The sequence below is a fragment of the Garra rufa genome, chromosome 8, assembly GCF_049309525.1.
Source record: "Garra rufa chromosome 8, GarRuf1.0, whole genome shotgun sequence".
Taxonomy (NCBI): Eukaryota; Metazoa; Chordata; class Actinopteri; order Cypriniformes; family Cyprinidae; genus Garra; species Garra rufa.
Window position 1 is genome coordinate 14,453,967 of NC_133368.1, and position 20,196 is coordinate 14,474,162.

A 20,196-nucleotide genomic window follows, 5' to 3' on the forward strand; every position below is an offset into this window, starting at 1 on the left:
TTATTCATTCATTACTTTTTTATTCATTCCAGCTTTGTTTTATTTCAGTTTTAGTAATCTTAGTACTTCAACTTACACTACCTGTCAAAAGTTTTTGAACAGTACGATTTTAACCAAGCCTGCATTTATTTGATCCAAAGTACGGCAAAAACAGTAACATTTTGAAACATTTTTACTATTTAAAATAACTGTTTTCTGTTTAAAACTATTTTAAAATGTAATTTTTTCCTGTGATTTCAAAGCTGAATTTTTAGCATCATTACTCCAGTCACATTTGCTGCTTAAAAACATTATTTATTGTGCTGAAAATAGCTAGACTTATAGTAGAGTAGTATTCTTTTCAGGTTTTCTGATGAATAGAAAGTACAAAACAGCATGTATGTGAAATAGAAATCTTTTGTAACAGTATACATGTCTTTATCATAACTTTTGATCAATTTGAAGCATCCTTGCTAAATAAAACTATTAATTTCTCTAATTATATTAACTAAATGTTTGAATGGCATATTGCATGTATATGTATAATGCTACAAAAGCTGTTTATTTCAGATAAATTCTGATCTTTGGATCTTTATATACATCAAAGAATCCTGAAAAAACAGTTTTAAATATTGATAATAATAACAAAAATGTTTCTTGAACAACAAATCAGAATATTAGAATGATTTCTGAAGCATCATGTGACGAGTAATGATGCAAAAAATTCAGCTTTGGAATAATTACACGTTTATATACATTCAAATAGAAAACATTTTAGAATTTAGCTATTTTTGCTGTACTTTGGATCAAATAAATGCAGGCTTGATGAGCAGAAGAAAAACATAAAAAATCGTACTGTTCAAAAACTTTTGACTCGTAGTGTATTTTATTTCAATTAGTTACCAAGCCAGCATTTCTAATTGTTCTTTAGTTGTTCAAGTTTTTATAATCTAATATTTATATTTTATTTTTATTCCAATCAACAGAAATGTTTATCACTTTATTTTAAGGTGTCATTGTTAATGTGTAATTATTCAAATAAGTACTTAGTAAATATAAAGTATAAATCAACAACATGTATTTACTAAAGAGTAATTATGCTTATAGTCCTATATTTTCTGCTCAGATTTCAAATGTGATCTCAAACATTTCTCATCTATTTCTCCCAGACTGATTCATCTGAGCTATGCACATTTAATTTATAGCCTTATACTCCTACTGTATGGAATCCCTGTGAGAAATTTAATGAAAAAAGTCTTGACATTTAAACAAAGCATAACTTGGACCTCCATTAAGAGATGTATAGAACAGCAGCGTCTGAGGATGAAGTTTTCCCGTGGGTGTCTGTCGTGGAATGTGTGTTTGTGTTGGGACACTGTGATTAGAGTGCAGGTGGATCCCATGAGGCCGTTTGGCGGGGGGAGGAATGTGTGAGCGAGTGTATGGTGACTCCCGTCGGCACTGGAGTAGTGTAGGAGGGGCGTCTGTGTTCAGTCAGAGCGTGAGGTGAGGCTTGTGTCCAGTGTGTGTGAGTGTGTGTTTTGGAGAGAGCAGCGGGCTGCTGGACATGCTGAGATCTGCCTGCTCTCTGGGATCTCAAGAGGAGCGCTGTGATTCCCGTCACAACTGCACATTCTACACGGACAGTTTTGGATGTGGACAGTTTATCTGACAGATTGAGTTTGTAGTCATGCAGGGCAAGACGGGGAAAGCGCCCAAGAAAGAGCTGGTGATCGAGTCTCCTCAGCAGTTTAAATATGTGCCTGTTGTGGAGGAAGAGCAGGACGGTGCGGGTCCTCAGGGGAAGGTTAGTGCGCTTGTGTCAGCTCCTGTCAGTCTGAGATGAGATGCTTTTTGTCGCCTGTTAAGTGAGGGAAATCTGAGTGGAATAATTTGATCGTTTGTTTTCTGGTAAATCAGCCTTTTTTAAACAACTTCAGTCAATCAGATTGACATAGGTCTGTTTTTAAATCGAATGTTTAATTTCATTGTTGTCAGTTAACTTTTTTAAACAGTTAATGAAAAAGCTTAATAGCCAGTAAACCTTATTCAGTCAGCATTTTGTTTATCGACTCTTAATGTGACTGAACTTTATAATAGTTTATGATAGTTTATGTGAAAGTTAAGTTAAAGCTTAAAAACGTCATGAAAAACTGAGGTGTGGTTGTGACTGAAGAGAAAAGTAGTTTAAAGTTATTGATTAAGCCTCTAGTGCCTGTAAACTGGATCAGTTTAAGTGGTTTTGGGTTGAAATGTCTTACCAGAAAGTATTGTAGTGGTATCATAGTACAGTGATGGTATCAGAAGATCATACCATGGTATATACATTTATTAAACTGTATGCTTCTGCATTAATATACACAGTTAAAGACACTTAATAGAAAAGTGTGTATGACTTTTATTGAGAAAGAATTCATTAAATTGGACGAAAGTGACTGTGAAGACATTTATAATGTTACAAAAGTTTTCGATTTCAAATAAATGCTGTTCTTTTGAACTTTCTATTCATCACAAAATGTATTTTTAAAAAAAATCAGTTTCCACAAAAATATTAAGCAACTCTTTTTAGTGTTGATAAAAAAAATGTTTCTTGAGCAGCAAATCAGCAAATTCTGAAGACTCTGAAGTTGAAATGTTGACAATTCAACTTGGCATCACAGTAATAAATAACATTTTTGAATATATTCAATTAGAAAACAGTGAGATTAAATTGTAAAAATATTACTGTTTTACTGTATTTACTGTATTTAATCAAGTAAATGCAGCCTTGGTGAGCAGAAAAACCTAATTTAAAACATTTTTAAAAATCTAACTCATAGCTTTTAAACAGTAGTATACACTACTACACAAAATAAAGGTGCTTCAGGAATGCCATAGAAGAACCTTTTTGTCTAAATGGTTCCATAAAGAACCTTTAACATCTGAAGAAGCTTGTAAGGCAAATAAGGTTCTTCAGATTATAAAAAGCTAAGCAAGAGATGGTTCTTCAAAGAACCTTTGACTGAATGGTTCTTTGTGGAATCAAAAATGTTTCTTCTATGGCATTGTTATGAAGAACCCTTTAAAGCATCTTAGTGTACCTTGAAGCTTGAAGGAATCCTAGTGGTTTTAAAAAAGGTCTCAAATGTCTCTTCCAGCATTATTGCCTGAATGCAAACTCTCTCTCTCTCACACACACACACACACACACACACACACACACACACACTTCTACACACCCAACTGTCACTGCCCACTGTATCTTTTTCCTGCCTTTCTATTTCTACACACACACAATAGAGCTGAGCTCAGCTTTCAGGCTGTTTGCTTTAAAGTGGAGAGTGCACTGCTCCTCAGAAGAGAGAGATTAATGTACTGATCACACAAGCTTCCATCATCTCACACTTGTACACTCTTAAAAATAAAGGTGCTTTAAAAGGTTCTTCACAGCGATGCCATAGAGGAACCATTTTTTGTTGCACAACGAACCATTCAGTCAAAGGTTCTTTAAAGAACCATCTCTTTTTTACCTTTTTATAATCTGAAGAACCTTATTTGCCACAAAGAACCTTTGGTGAAACAGAAAGGTTCTTCAGATGTTAAAGGTTCTTCATGGAACCATTTAGACAAAAAAGTTCTTCTATGGCATCGTGAAGGATTTTTATTTTTATTATTAAGAGTGTATGTCTTTCATGCTGTCAGTTTAGCCCAATGTATTCTGCTGTTCTACTGACTTATGAACTTTGTTTTGGAAGCAGAGTGTGCTGTAATTTGTGGGCCTTTTTTTATAGTTGGAGTGTCACTGGGTGTACAGCAGTGTAAAGAAATAAACATTCACACAGCTGTTCTGGAGTACTGATATCAGACTGGACTGTCATATTAGAGCACTATGTGTGTGTTTTCTTATTGTTTTTGCGGTTAGAAGTTTCTAATTCTAAAGTTTAATAAATAAGGACATTACATAGACTTTCATTGCTTCTATATACAGCTAGTTATAAATACTATTCTATAACCCAACTCTAACAACCCTTTTTACAATTTAAAAATAACAACTTTACTAATGAGAATGTCTTTCAAAGAAAGCTTCGTCAGAAATAACTCACTTTTTAATACAAATCTGGGTACAAAGTAGGTAAACTCATACAAACATTTAGTGACAGGAACTGGTGCATTACTGTGATGCCATTTCGAACCCAACACAACTGTGCAAACACTGTCCCATTCATGTTCCCAGGAATAAATAAAGGTGTGTGTGCTTCCCATTTGTGTTTGTACACATGCTGTGACATTATACTCCATCTAAATGCAAAACATTTACAAAACATTCCTTAAAAAACATTTTTTACAAGTTGTAAGTATACATAATTGCAAAAAAAGTTGAACATTGAAATGAAGTTAGTAGCATCTCTGTTTAAGTCATAACTCTGAAATTACTTTTCTTTTAGTTTCATCAGTGATAATAAAATCACATGTCAGTCATATGACTTTCTGACTCAGCTCTCTCATATATGTGTTAAAGATTAAACTGCTGAATGTTTGAAATATGAATATTTACACTCACATGTGTACATGGGTCATTGACGTATAAGGATTTTCAACAAGCAAATTTTAAAATGCAAAAACTAATAATATCTTTTGTAGTTGTTCAAACAATAAGAATGTTAAGAATGTTAAATTCATATTACAATTTTAAATTAAGTGATTTTATTGTTTTTTTTTTCAGCTTGATGAACTGGCTGCAGCCTTAAAAAATGTCATGTGGTGCGACCATGATTTATATTAAAATTAATTTATTCCCTTAACATGCTTAACATTTCTTTTATATGTTCTCAGTAATTTAAGTGTTTAGAAACAAAGTATTTGCATTTCTTTTGTTTTTTTGCAAATAACGATTTCACATATTTGTTTTATAATTTCAGAATTGTATGAAATGTATTTAGCAGACTTATTTTTTTCTGTAAATTGCATAAAACTGATAAAAAAGTTTTAAAAATACCATTTACTTCAGCATATTGTGGCAGTGATTCACAATTCAGCCACAGAAATTATATATATATATTTTTATGTAATACCGTTATTGCTGTTATTGGTCACACCACATGATGCGTGGTCGCTCCAAATGACACAAAGACCTTACATCTATTTAAAGAGATCTTATACAAAAAAAGATTTAAACTTTTACATTTATTCAAATTTCACAGAAATTTCATTAACACAAACATTAATACACATTTTATAAAACATTTTAATGTAAACATTCTTTATAAAACATTACAAATACTTCTTGATCGGAACAATCATGTATCAGTATGACAACGATTAGTATGATCATAACTGAACATCATAAAACATCAAACAGATTTAAGTAAACACTTGCCTTCAGATGTAACAGTACAACTGATGAACAAACAAAAACTGAGGGGTATTTGCAGAACATGGCATTAAAATAGGTATTATTTTAACCCCATGTATTCTGGAATATTTACCAATCTCGGCAGTTCAGTTTAGAGTAGCGGTAGAGTACCATTTCTCTCTCTGTTTCTTTTTCTGTCTCTCTAGCATCTCACTTGACTTGATATATGGAATCTTTACCAAAAAAGCATTTTCTCCAGTTAATGAAAAATACACACAAGCAACTTCATAATGCTTTATTTATAGTTTTAATAATAATTAAAAAATAAAAATACCTTTCTCTTCTCCTAGCAAGGTACTCTGCTCTTAGCCTGGAAAAACCCAGATCCTAATCTATTAAGATTAAGGGTCTGGCATCGATCAATGAAAAGGGCTTAACTCAAGGGGCGGCACCAAGCATGCATTTGAAACTCTCACTGCACGAAATTGGACAACGCCACGACCAATCACAACAATACACGTGTGACGTATCCAGAGCGACGGTGAACATATAAGAGTGGATTTCAATGTTATAACATAAACAATGTGACAAGATTAATTTCTATTAATTACGACAGCCGAATCAACCTCATAAAACAATTAGGTCCGATCAAACTATTCATTAACTATCCACTAATTTGTGACCCTGGACCACAAAACCAGTCATAAGGTTAAATTTGACAAAACTGAGATTTATACATCATATGAAAGCTCAATAAATAAGCTTTCTATTGATGTATGGTTTGTTAGGATAGGACAATATTTGGCCGAGATACATCTATTTGAAATCAGAAATCTGAGGATGCAAAAAAATCTAAAAGACTGAGAAAATCACCTTTAAAGTTGTCCAAATTAGGTTCTTAACAATGGATATTACAAATCAAAAATTACATTTTGATATGTTTACAGTAGGAATTTTACAAAAAATCTTCATGGAACATGAACTTTACTTAATTTCTTAATGATTTTTGGCATAAAAGAAAAATCAAAAATTTTGACCCATGCAATGTATTTTTGGCTATTGCTACAAATATACCCCAGCGACTTAAGACTGGTTTTGTGGTCCAGGGTCACATATGTGGATGGACGCTAGCGTTTCATTCAGCAGTGAGACATATCATCCTGTTCAAGTTAGGCTACTGTATTACTATTGAATAGTTCAGTTTTTCATTACAGTAAGTTTACCAAGTGACTTTTACCATTTGTAAATGAAATGGACCTCATCCACCACAATCCTGATCAGGTTGTCCCAGTAGACCTTGTTCGATAACATTTCTCGCTACTTCTTTTTTCTGCTGAATGCTATCTGGCATTGCCCGCTTCGGATCTGTTCCTCTTCGTGGTCGCCAAGTTGCAGAGCCAAAAGACCGTATTTCCTCGCCTCTTTCACCTGGTCCTCCATAAGGGCGATCGACGGCGAGACCACAACCACCAGTGGGTTTTCACTAAGCCCCATATGCTTAGCTACCGGCGGAGCTAACTAATGGATTAAACTCTTGCCGTATTCAGTCGGCAAAACAGCAAAAACGTCCTTCTTGCAAAGGAACGATTCGAGCACGGGTTTATATGAAAAGCATTGTAGCGGCCAAAGCCGTTTCAAACAACTGTAGTCATCTTTTAATGTTTACTAAATGATTCCGGACGTCGCAGCGATGTCGTCATCAGCTTAGCTTGCCTCTGGCCCGCCTACATCAGATACACCGATTTGATTGGTTTCCAGAACTGCTTACGTATTGCAGTAACATGCATCATTGCTCGATGCCAGAGTGTCTTGCAGAGACAATTCAAATTGTGCTCTCGCGAGACCTCTGGATTTCCAGGGTACTCTGATCTTGCTGCAGGGTCAGAATTAACATGCTGCCTATGGCGAGCGTTTTTTTCCTTGCTTGACAGTGGCACCTGGTAAAATCAATTAAAACAGTTAAATGAACGAATGAATGAATGCATGCATGTATATTTACCAAACTGAAAGTACATGCTCTAAATGTTCTTTTTTCCCTCATATTGTACACAGATTAAATAAAAACCATCTAAAATACAGATGTTTAAAAAATTACCCAAATTGCATAAACTCTATTCCAAATTAGACTGAAATAAAGTACTTTATGTATTTAACCCATTAATTGAATCTAAAATTAGAAGACCTGCCTATCTAGGACATATATCTATCATGAAAAACACTCTGCAGTGGTCACGCCACATGATATTTGGTCGCACCGCATGATGTTTTCAAATTCATTTAAAATTTACAGGCACATAACTGGCCACCTAAAAAAATAAGCTAGCTTTTCCAAAAAATGATACTATGAAATGTATAATAAAAATATATATTTGAAGAGAAAATGGTAGTTTCTTGATGGTCGCACCACATGATATTTTATAAAATGGAAACCATCGGACATCGGTCACACCACATGATGTTTTGACACTTCGAATAACAAAAAATTTACAAATAACTTATGTTTTTAGAAAAGTTAAAGTTGGTCCATATTTGGGAGAGGTACTTCTTACATATGGCATCTTTTTTTTGCATTTAAACCAATTTTTTAACAGAAAAAAATAAATCGGACAAAAAATGTAGGCGTCACGTCAATGACCCACGTACACATCCATCATCATTTGACTGGACAGCTTCTTTCTCTGCTGTATTAACAACCCAGGTTCATTGGAAAAAAAACGTCTCTAGGTTACGTATGTAACCCTAGTTCCCTGAGAAGGGAACGAGACACCGCGTCCCCTAGGGGTCGCAATTGGGGAAACGCTGCAGCGTGACTCGTGTCTGAAGAATGCATATAGAAAAACTCCATGAAATGGCCGGCGACAGCGTATGACGTCACCGCGGCGCGCACGTCGCTGCTGGTGCGTCACTACCGGGCGACACAGTATAAAGAGTCGCCGAAGTAAACATACACCCGCTTCACTGTCGGAAGCTTCTCGTCCGAGGCATGGTAAGAAGCGTAGGGGACGCGGTGTCTCGTTCCCTTCTCAGGGAACTAGGGTTACATACGTAACCTAGAGACGTTCCCTTCCGAGGGAACTCTCACCGCGTCCCCTAGGGGTCGCTATTGGGGAACGGTATACCCACGTCTCCATGCTGAGGGGAGTGCATAGTAGCGAGCACTAAGTGTAAATCCTGTGAGGAATTATCCCTACAGGACGAGGTGACAGCTGTCAGAACGTAACCTCCCCGGCCAAAGCCTGAACTGTTACTCACTTACCTGAATGGGTCAAAGGACCCAGAGCACAGCTCAGGTTGGAATCGGAGATTCCTTCGAAGGAACGGCTAAGTTAATACTTAGACTTAACTAGAACAGGAACTGCCAGTACTACTGAGTCTAGTTCCCTCAGTGAACTGACTCAGAAATAGCGACTAACAGGCCTGTCCCAAGACAGAGACCGTTCTAGCAGGGGTTATCCTCAGATAACGCACCCTGGATAACAGATGGTCAGGAGATATCTGAGGTGATATCGAGTGAAGTTGGGCCCAGGGAGACCGGGGTTTTAAACCAACTCAAAGAATGGGAACGAGGACCGCGTAACCCATACCGTATAGGATTTTAGAAAGAACCCAAAAACTTGGTGGGAACTTACCACTTATGTGGATTTTAGGAAGTGCACAAAGATTCTGTGCGCACTTACCACTATTGTGGATTTCAGAAAGTGCCCAGGGTTTAGCGTGGGACACTTACCCTAGTAAAATGGGATTTGGAGACTGTGTTTTCCCCCATTTTGGGGGTTTCATATTAAAGCTCCATATTTGTCATAGGATGACAAGAATTAAAATAGGGGAGGACCTTGAGAAAGATAGAGGTTAAAGGTAGGTTTCAAAACCCTGAGAAACAGGGAGAAATGCCTACACCCGCCAGAAGGTGGTGCTCTAGTAGGACCCTTTCTGCAGAAAGGGGAGCAGCCAAGGTCATTACAAGGTCCTGAAAAAGGGGGGAACTCCTAGTTAGTCATAAAGCCTGAAGGGGAGGTGACACTCGACCCGGAAGTCAGGCGCAGACAGGCTCCTAACCCTGATTAACAGAGAGGAAAACCCGCCTGCCAGGAGGCAGCGCTCGGATTTCACCCTTCCTCAGAAGGGGAGCTTACTCCTCCTGCCAGGAGCAGCGCTCGAGAGGAACCCTTTCTCAAAAGGGGAGCAATCATACCTGACTCAGGAAGCCTGATGACAGATTCTACCCAAACAAAGGGGAATTTGTCCACACGACAGTGGTGCTACTGACGAACCTTGAATTAAGGTGAGCTGCTGTCGTTGAAGAGCTCTGAGAGGACCCTTTCCGCGGAAAGGGAAGCTACTAAAGTTACTTCAAGTTCCTGAGAAGGGAGCTCCTGGATAGTCATGGTGACAGACTCCTAACCCTGAAGGCCAGGGAGGAACGCCCGTCCTGACGAGGGGCGCTCATTGGGGACCCTTTCCTCGGAAAGGGGAGAGCCCAGCTCGTGCGTGAGGCCTGAAGAGTGAGAATCAGCCTGGACAAGAAGGACAGGCCCCTAACCCAGATGAACCGGGAGGAGAACCTGGCTCTGTCAGCGAGAAACAGTACTCTAAATAAACCCCTTCCGCAGAAAGGGGAGTACTACCTCGGTTGAATCGACCCTGCCCTCGGGCTAACAGGGGGATCGACAGACCCCAGTCTAGGTGGACTTATGTTCCTGTCTCAACGGGACATAAATCCCCCGGAGCAGGAACTTATGAGGATAGACTCCTAACCCTGAAGGCCAGGGAGGAACGCCCATCCCGCCGAGGGGGCGCCCGTTAGGGACCCTTCCCTTGGGAAGGGGAGAGCCCAGCTCGAGTGTGAGCCTGAAGAGTGAGAATCAGCCTGGACAAGAGGGACAGGCTCCTAACCCAGATGAACCGGGGAGAAAACCTGGCTTGTCAGCGAGAAGCGGTACTCTGAATAAACCCTTTCCGCGGAAAGGGGAGTACTACTTTAGTTACTGGAGAACTGAGGAATTGCTCCTTGGAGACAAAACTCAGGAGGTGCTGGAAAGAACCTTCGGCTGATAAGATCACTTCACAGGATCTAAAGTCCACAGAGAGAGTCTGGAAGAGGGATTCTCAGAAAAAAGGCCTGCAAAGGACAAATGTTAAACATGCCAAGGGCAATCCTAAGAAGGAAACTTAGGGAGCTTACCTTGAAGAGGACAGGAAGTCCTATGTCTAACATATGCTGAGAGGGTGGTAAACCGCACGACCTGTGGCGTGGATAGGACGAACACTGCCGTAACCATAACCCGTAGGATCAGAGGGGGAGCATCCGCCGTGAACTCGTCATGTTTTCTCTGAGAAGCAAAAACACAACACACAGGCCTGAGACAGTATTACGTTCTTTTTCTTTATTAAAAGAAAAATATGGATCGTACTCACCCATGAGTGACCTGCATTTAACTCAAACTTAAACAAAACCTGTTTAAGGAGTTAAAATCCAGACCATCGGTAATGGAGGTGCTTATGGGACATAAGAACCGCTGCGTGCAGGGAGCTCATGTTGTAGGGCTCAGACCTGGGCCTTCATGGAGTGAAGGACTCAAAGGCAGTGATCTACCTAGCCCAAATCACATAAATCCAGAAAGGCCAATGAGCCTGGGAAAAACTAACAGATCAGTGAAAGACCTCCGGTTAGTCCTCCTGAAAACAGCCCAAACCAGCAGAGTGGGCTGTCTATTAAAACCCTAGCAGGGGAGACAGCACCATCTAGGCAAGAGCTTAAAAGAACTACTTTTCTGTTTCCAAACAAAAAGTAATCAGTAAGCCCACACACAGATATCCGCAGATATCTGTATGTGTAGGAAGGACTACCAGAGGTAAAAACTGACTGAAAGCCTCCAGCCCTAAAGTAGGAAGAATTAACATACAGCTAGCCTCAGACAGCTGTAGTTAATAAGACTGTTCTGCCATGATCTGCATAATCATGGTCGAACTAGTCTAGGAAAATCTCTCCCCTTTATATGGACACATATACGCATACATAACATGCATATGTATATACATATACATGCACACACATATTTTATGGCAGTAAATTAACTCCACAATCGCGACGCGCAGCACATATTCGGCTCCCGCGGGAGCTAAACAAACTCCGCCCAGATGCCAAATTCCCTCGGGAATAAAACGAGCAAGGAGCCGCTGGCGACGCCGCGAATGCGTCTGTTAATGCCGCGAGAGGCAAACACACTCATGCAAAATGAGGAACAGAGAAACTCACCTCCCTCCTTTGCGTACTGCGTTTTCGCGATAAGCCCATTAGTCCCTCGGGAGCTGAACGAGCTGTAATTTACCACACCCACGTAGCAGAGAGTCGTAGCAAGTGGGTATGAGAGCGTGCCTCTCGTTACAAACAAGCAATGAATGCACCGATCGCATTCTACTCTCTCAAGAGGTAATCTTGCTTGCGTTCTCCCCTCACAGCTCGGGCAGTGTGAAAGTGCGGGTATCAGATTACCACACACGTCACCAGCAGGCCTCCGGTGAGAGAATATGCACTCCTAGACAAAGAGAAAGCTGAAGACAGCGAAGAGGGTGTATGTTTACTTCGGCGACTCTTTATACTGTGTCGCCCGGTAGTGACGCACCAGCAGCGACGTGCGCGCCGCGGTGACGTCATACGCTGTCGCCGGCCATTTCATGGAGTTTTTCTATATGCATTCTTTAGACACGAGTCAAGCTGCAGCGTTTCCCCAATAGCGACCCCTAGGGGACGCGGTGAGAGTTCCCTCGGAAGGGAACTACATTTTTGCTAAACTCCTGGCTGGAATTAGCAGTAGTGAAAATAACACACCAACAACTTTTATTAATTTTCATTAATTAAGATTTTTATTAACCACTAGATTTATTAACTTTTATTAAGATTTATTGTGTGGTATCTTGCACAATACTTGTCACGTGTCTGGGCTGTGGTGTCTCCCTTCCCCACCAGAGGTCACTGTCTCCCATCCTCCCGCACCCCATTCCGCTAATTGTGTACACCTGTCTTGTCACACACACCTGTCACACTCATTAGCACCACAGCTGTTCCCCATTAGCACAGTCTTTATAGTCTCCACTCTCCCTACACTCTGTCTGGTTGCATTGTTTCCTGTTTTCAGTTTGTATCTTGGATGTCTGTATTTCGTGTCTCTTGAACTCTGTGCTCTAGCCCGTTGTGTTTTGTTGTGCCGTGTTGGCCTTTCGGTTTGTTTGTTTGTTTATTGTTTTTATATTAAATTCCTCACCTGCACTTTTGGACCCTGACCTCATCTCTCACGTGACAATACTATGTTAAAGGGATAGTTCACCCAAAAATGAAAATCACCTTATGATTTATCCACTTATATGTGTATATGACTTTCTTCTTTCAGATGAATACAATTTGAGTTCTTAATGTCCTGGTGCTATTCTAAGCTTTGTAATGGCATTGAATAGGGTTTAAGTTTGATTAAAAATCGATCCATCCATCATAAAAAGTACTCGACGTTGCTCTGGGGGCTTAATAAAGGCCTTCTGAAGTGAATAGATGTGTTTGTGTAAGAAAAATATCCAGATTTGTGACCCTGGACCACAGCACAGGTATATTTGTAGCAATAGCCCAAATTACATTGTATGGGTCAAAATAATAGATTTTTCTTTTATGCAAAAATCATTAGGATATTAAGTAAAGATCATGTTCCATGAAGATATTTTGTATTTTCTACTGTAAATATATCAAAACTTAATTTTTGATTAGTAATATGCATTACTAAGAACTTCATTTGGACAACTTTAAAGGCGATTTTCTCAATATTTAGATTTTTTTCCACCCTCAGATTCCAGACTTTCAAATAGTTGTATGGCCAAATATTGTCATGTCCTAACAAATATGACTGGTTTTGTAGTCCAGGTTCATACTTAAAACTTTATGAATCATAATCTCTAACTTCCACTAACTGTCGTATGCATGTTTATGAGAGAATGGCATTCCAGCTGATGACGTAGGATGTAGGCGTAAGGTAAGCTCCTGTGAGAATATGCTAGACTTGTGAGAACAGAGTTGCCAGGTTTTCACAACAAAATCCGCCCAAGTGTTACTCAGAACTAGCCCAAAACTAGCCCAATCATGTTTTGGAAGGGGATCCCCTGGTAAAATTCACATTCCAGGGGCTAAATATCAAATTATTGAGGTCACTTTAACCCGTGGACATGAAAAACAACCCACAGCAACAGTTTTAAAGTATAGTCCAATTCTGCGGGAAAACCGCAGACTTGGCAACACTGTGCGAGAACCAAGTTTTGTTTACAGCAAAAGAAAACTAGAGATTATGTTTTATAAAGTTTTAAATATGGATATTTTTCTTACAAAATGCATTGATTCATTCCGGAAGGCCTTTAGAGGGTGAGTAAATAATGGGGTAATTTTGATTTTTTTTTTGGTGAACTATCCTCCTTAAGACCTGTTTTACCAAAGCATATGATTTAAAGTAACTTTGACATTTGCATCAAATAAACTTGCAGTTACAGTAAACTTGCTCGGTAGCTCACCTTGTACAGCAATGCGCTTGTGATATGAAGTCGAATACAAGTCCCATGAATCATGAGTCATGATAAAAGAGTTCAAAGACTTGTAGAAAAAAGCTAAAATGACATGGTTGCTTAAGCAAATGCATTTTTGTTTTACATTTGCTTCTGGTATAACACTATCAGTTTGTTCATGATAGTGTTATACCAGATCAGTACGCTCACATTAATCTGTTTTGGATAAAACTGAACACACGTTTAGTATCACTCACTAGGCGTATCACTTAAACAGAGTTGCAGAATGTGAAAGAAGCAACATAATATCATTCTGAAGAAATGTCACCACATGCACGTATTTCCAGTGAGCCTGGCTCAGCCTGACCTTAAGAGTCTGGGTTTGTATGCTTATAACACGTGGACTGTCGGGATTGAACTGGCTGATGGTTGTTTTATGTGGTATCTGGGGGCTTTAATGTGTTGTACAGTCAGTGAAGCTGGTGTTCATGGTGTTTGTGTGAGATTCTGGTCTTTGATTGGTCTATCCAGTTATGATATCATCATCAAAACAACTCCGTCTCTATAGAGATCTGCATCTGAGGTCATTTTGCCAATATCACTCCCAGATGTGTGAGTGGACTGTGTTATCTCACTCAGTCTTGCACACACACACACACACACACACACACACACACACACACACACACACACACACACACACACACACACACACACACACACACACACACACACACACACACACACACACGTTGGGTTTACATGTTTTATGCGGACATTCCATAGGCGTAATGGTTTTTATACTGTACAAACCTTACTTTCTATGGCCCTACACCTACCCTACACCTAAACCTAGCCCTCACAGGAGATTGTGCACACTTTTACTTCATCAAAAAAACTAATTGTGCATGATTTATAAGCCTGTTTCCTCATGGGGACCTGAGAAATGTCCCCACAAGGTCAAAATCTACTGGTATTCCTATCCTTGTGGGGACATTTGGTCCCCACAACGTGATGAATACCAGGTACACACACACACACACACACACACACACACACACACACACACACTCCCAGATTCTTCCTATATAATATCAGTGGAAAAATATTACCAAGATCCTCATCCAAAATTCTCTTACTCTTTAGAGATCACCAATTTATTTTATTAAAGAAAGAGAATTAAAGGAGAAAACAGAGGGAAAGTTAGACCACAACATTGACTACATACTATTTGTGACCCTGGACCACAAAACCAGTCTTAAGTAGCACAGGTATATTTATAGCAATAGCCAAAAATACATTCCATAGGTCAAAATTATTTATTTTTCTTTTATGCCAAAAATATTTAGTATATTAAGTAAAGATCATGTTCCATGAAGATGTTTTGTAAATTTCCTACCAAAAGTATGTCAAAACTTAATTTTTGCTAAGAACTTCATTTGGACAACTTTAAAGGCGATTTTCTCAGTATTTTGATAATTTTGCACCCTCAGATTCCAGATTTCAAACCATACATCAATGGAAAGTATTTATTGAGCTTTCAGATGAATGAAATTGACCCTTATGACTGGTTTTGTGGTCCAGGGTCAAATTTCAGATTTGGTTCCATCATTTTAGTACATTTTTATTCATTAAAACTCCTTTTCAATTGGAATTTACATTTCTGAACTTTTACTGTGTCTGGGGGAGTTCCTTTGACTTTTCACACATTGTTGCTATTGAAAACCATTGTGTCTGATAAGTAACAGGTACAATTACAATAGTGTATCTTGACGTGTTTTGCTCATTAAGGTTTTCAAGAATGTTTCATTATGGATTTTACAGATCACCCCTTGCCTCATTTGACTGTGCTAACTCCGTTTTTTTACATAACTATTTCTCGTCTAATTAATAAATGTGAGCACCATCATATGATATATTGCAATATTGGTATTATGATATCTTTAAGATGAGCTGAATTTGTGTGTTTTCAGGTGAAGCCACGTGTGGTAGAGCCTCTGGACTATGAGAGTGTCCTGGTGCAGAGGAAAACTCAGATCCTCAGCGATGGACTCAGGGACATGCTGCAGTTTCCTCTGGAGGATTTTCAGGTCAGCATATGATCGGTGACTTTCCAGTGAATCTTTTATGGTATCCTATCTGACGTAAAAATCTGAACAGAGGTTGGTCATTTTACACTTTACTTTGATGGTCCTTTCCTGTCTTAAACTGTGGTCACAGTAGACTTTGAACACTGCAATGGTTGGAATATGACATTAAAATGTGTGGTGTATTGTAGGTTAAACTTTGTGCCCCTTTACATCAAAATTACCCTAAGCTGTAAGTTAGCTGGTGAAACCGGTCCCACATCCACAGTGTTTACACTCTTCAGAATGTCAGCCTACTCAAGCTACTAATGGTTTACTTGTCATTGGCTCTGTACATTCAACTGGGACAGGAAGTAACTTAAATTGAAATATGACACATTTCAACTTTAATCTATAAACAACGAGACTCTGTGACCTGAGCCACAGATCTCATGACACTAGGCTCTGTCCATCCTGATCTATGAGCGGCCATCACACTGACACATTCCACACAGATCCTGACCGGCAGAGCAGATGTTCCCGGCCTCTTCTCTCTCAGTGTCTCAAGTCATTTCTCTGGGTCACTGGCTCTGATCGTACTGTACAGCTGGAGTCATTTCTCTCAGAAGAAAGGTTCAGGGCTGTCATAAAATAACCAAGTATAGTAAACAGCTGTCTAACTGGTACAGCTGCACACAGAGTCCATTTAACAGAGATGGTGTCCACTGAAATCCTCCAGAGCGCTACCCAAATCCTCACCTACCCAACAGCACAGATATCCAGGCTGCATCCCACCTAGCGTACTAAGTTGGGGTTCACAGTATTAAAAAAAAAAAAAACAGGTGAAAAGTACCCTGATGATCTACTACTTCTGGCGGGACTCTGGAGTGTGCATTTAATAGACATTCCATGAAGCCACATGAAAGGATTTATGAATGGCAGTCAAATGACACAAGTAATGCTGTAGGTCACAATGACAAATGTAGTAGGCCAAATTTCATTCAGACTGTCCATATTCATACTATAAAGAACTAGGGCTGCATGATTAAACAGAAGGATTTATTTCAAACACTTTACTGACGTTATGAAGTGAGTTGGGAGTAGGCTAATGTTAATGTTTAATGGTTAATGCTAACCATTTCTTCACCACATTTGCTGTGTGTTTTGGGTCGTTGTCGTGCTGAAATGTCCACTGGTTTCCCAAAGCCAAGTTTCTCTGCAGACTGCCTGATGTTGTTGTTGTTGTTGAGAATTTTGATGTATTGCTCCTTTTTCATGGTGCCGTTTACTGTGATTAAGTTTCCTGGTCCACCGGCTGAAAAACACCCCCAAAACATTAGGTTCCCACCACCATGATTGACAGTGGGGATGGTGTTCTTAGGGTTGAAGGCTTCTCCTTTTTTACACCAAATGAAGGCTACATCATTGTGGCCAAACAGCTCAATTTTGTTTCATCTGACCATAAAACAGAAGACCAGATATCTTATTCTTTGTCCAGATGAGCATTTGCAAAGGCCAAGTGGGCTTTTGTGTGCCTTATCTGGAGAAGTGGTGTCCTCCTTGGTCTGCATCCGTGGAACCCAGCGGTGTGCAGTGTCTGTGGACTGTCTGCCTTGAGATGTTGCCACCAGCAGAGCCCAGATTCATCATTTAGGTCTTATAGCCCTTCCCTGACTTGAGCCACTATGCACAGCCGCAGGTCCTCAGTGAGCTCCTTTGTCTTAGCCATGACTGTCCACAAACCAACAGCAGAGAGCTTCTGTTTTTCACCTGTTGAGTTGATTAAAGGTCACATATTGTACACATTTCTGGAGGTGTACTTTTGTTGTTGATGTCCTTAAGAATATATATTTGCAGTAGTGCCAAAATCCATCTCAATCTCAATATATTTTTACAGCTCCTTTCTTAAGAGCTCTGTCAAGAACAGGTCGATTTTGGCCCATCTAATTAACATTCATGAGCCTGTCTTCTGATTGGCCTGTTGTTTTCTGAGTGACGCATGGCCAGGCCAACCACAGGTAACTAAGGTCATGTATGCTGTAGCCTGCTGTGGCTTGGTGATACTCAACAGGATGCGTAACTGTTGCTTTAGTAAAGCCCCTTTCATACTGCGCATTAATTCCGGAAAATTCCGGGAACGAGCACTGTGTGAACAAAAGCCAGAACCAAATGCCATAAAGGTAGTGTTGTAGTGATGATCCACGTTATCGTGCGACTATTCACGGCAAAAAATATGTGCAAAGTGGAATGAAGCAGCGATCAGGGAGCTCCTCACCATCAGCGCTGAAGAGCAGATTTTTCGTCAGTTTAGTTTAAGTTAAGTGAAACGTACACGTCCCGTTACATCTCACATCCAAATGTCACATGTCTTTATGGGATCTTTACGGGCTGTGTGTAAAGCACCCACAGATTCCGGAAAATCACTGTGTGACTGAACCAAATTAAACAATTCCAGAACAAATTGTGGGACACATTATCAGTGTATTTTCGGGAATCGCTGTGTGAAAGAGGCTAAAGCTGACGTGCCACTGGTCTTTTATATTAATGTTGTTCGGAAGCCTGTGTAATGATGTAGTTTCCTGACATCCATAGACTGAACAGCGTTTTCTCGGTTTGTTTCCGTGTTGTTGGACGCGATGTTGTCTGGGGGTTTTATAAAAGAAGGGTGGGACAGTGGTTTGTGCTCAGGGTGATGACTGAAGGCGGTGACTGAGTAGATCGGACGTCACATTTTTACGGAAGTCACAGCGGCTTGTGAAAAGGCACAGCTACTTTATCCAGGCTGTGTGCATTTTACTGTGGACTGACTGTTTTGAACCTTATATGGTAGTTACATAGCCCTTAGACCTCAGTTATCATGAAAAAAGCCAGAAAATTTCAGTTTTGACAATATAGGACCTTTAAAACAGCTGTTCTCTATGAATCAGGGTAATTAGGATGCTTTAGAACAGCTTGGACTATTTGGAATGGTATAGAACTTTGGATTTTCCCACAGACTGTGACAGTTTGCAACGGGTATGAATAATTTTGGACATGCCAATTTTTGTTCAAATGTAAATAAAAGCTGAGAAAATTTTTTCCACAATGATGCCTCTTCTACATTGTCGTATTATCTTTTGGGAGAATCCTGTCATTTCCAGTCAAAAAAACTTGCTGGTTGAACAAAAGTAAATTTAAGTCAGAATTTGCCAGGGGTATGAATAATTTCAGGCTTGACTGTATTGTCATAGTCGTGTGTTTATTAGTCACATTGAATCAATGAAAGCAGTTAAATCTGTTTATTCAGCTGAAGCTATAGGCATTTCCTGGGTTTCTTCTTCTGGGCGTATTTGGAGTTTCCGGCTGATGAAGGTTAACTGCTGATCACAGATCTGTGCTTCACTGAAACATAGTATTGCGATTTCATTTTGATTTATCGTGCAGCCCTATAAAGAACAATTAAACCTTAATCAAACACTCTTTAACAAGCTATTCAAGGTCCGGGGGTTATTACAAAGCTACAGGCAGATGAGTTTTTGTCAAGGTTGCAACAAAACTCTGCAAGACTGTTGCTCTCCTGGACTGATGTTGACCACCCCTGTGCTGGATACTCTCTTTTTCAGATACTACCTTGTTGAAAAAAGCAGCATATGCTGCTTAGGTATGTTTTGAAGTATGACTGCTGGTTTGAGCTGGTTTAAGCTGGTCCTTAGCTGGTCATAAACTGGTTTAAGCTGGTCATAAGATGGTTTAAGCTGGTCATGTGCTGGTCGTAAGTAGGGTTGTGACGATGAGGAAATTTCCCCACCGGTTAATCGGCACGTGACAACACCGGTAATACCGGTATCACCGTGGGGGTGGGGGTTTGCTCTTTTTTTCTGCTTTTAAATAGCTTATAAATGCGTGCGTATTATACTTTCACTTTCAGTTTTGCGGGAATTGGCAATTCGGCGTCAATTGTTTTAATGGACGACAACGAAACTACAAAAAAAAAAAAAAAAAAACTTTGGACCCAAAATATTGCCAAACAGGTGCTTTTGGACACTAAATCGTCCGCCATTCTCTTTCTGTAAATTCGACTCCTCGCACAGATAATTAACACGGCCAATTCACCATCAGCAATCACACTCCGTATCCAAGCACTACAAGAGAATCCCTTTAAATAGCCAAGCAGTCTTACCTTCATCATCTCTTGTTTTCAGCATCCCTCTCCCTGGGCAGGGGGAGTGCCCCGTGCTCGGCCAAACATGCTTAACTTTTACGCTGTTTATTATATGTAAGCGCGAACTCCTCACGTGAGGAGAA

At 39.6% G+C, this 20,196-nt stretch overlaps 1 protein-coding gene across 2 annotated transcripts in view; it reads left to right on the top strand.

The window, feature by feature from the left end:
- Positions 1–20,196, top strand: part of LOC141340434 (dedicator of cytokinesis protein 9) — a 143,725-nt gene that overhangs the window by 43,282 nt on the left and 80,247 nt on the right. For both annotated transcript variants that reach the window (XM_073845393.1, XM_073845394.1), the window contains exon 2: positions 15,820–15,936. In XM_073845393.1, coding sequence (XP_073701494.1) covers positions 15,820–15,936 — 117 coding nt within the window. The remainder of the gene's footprint in view (positions 1–15,819; positions 15,937–20,196) is intronic.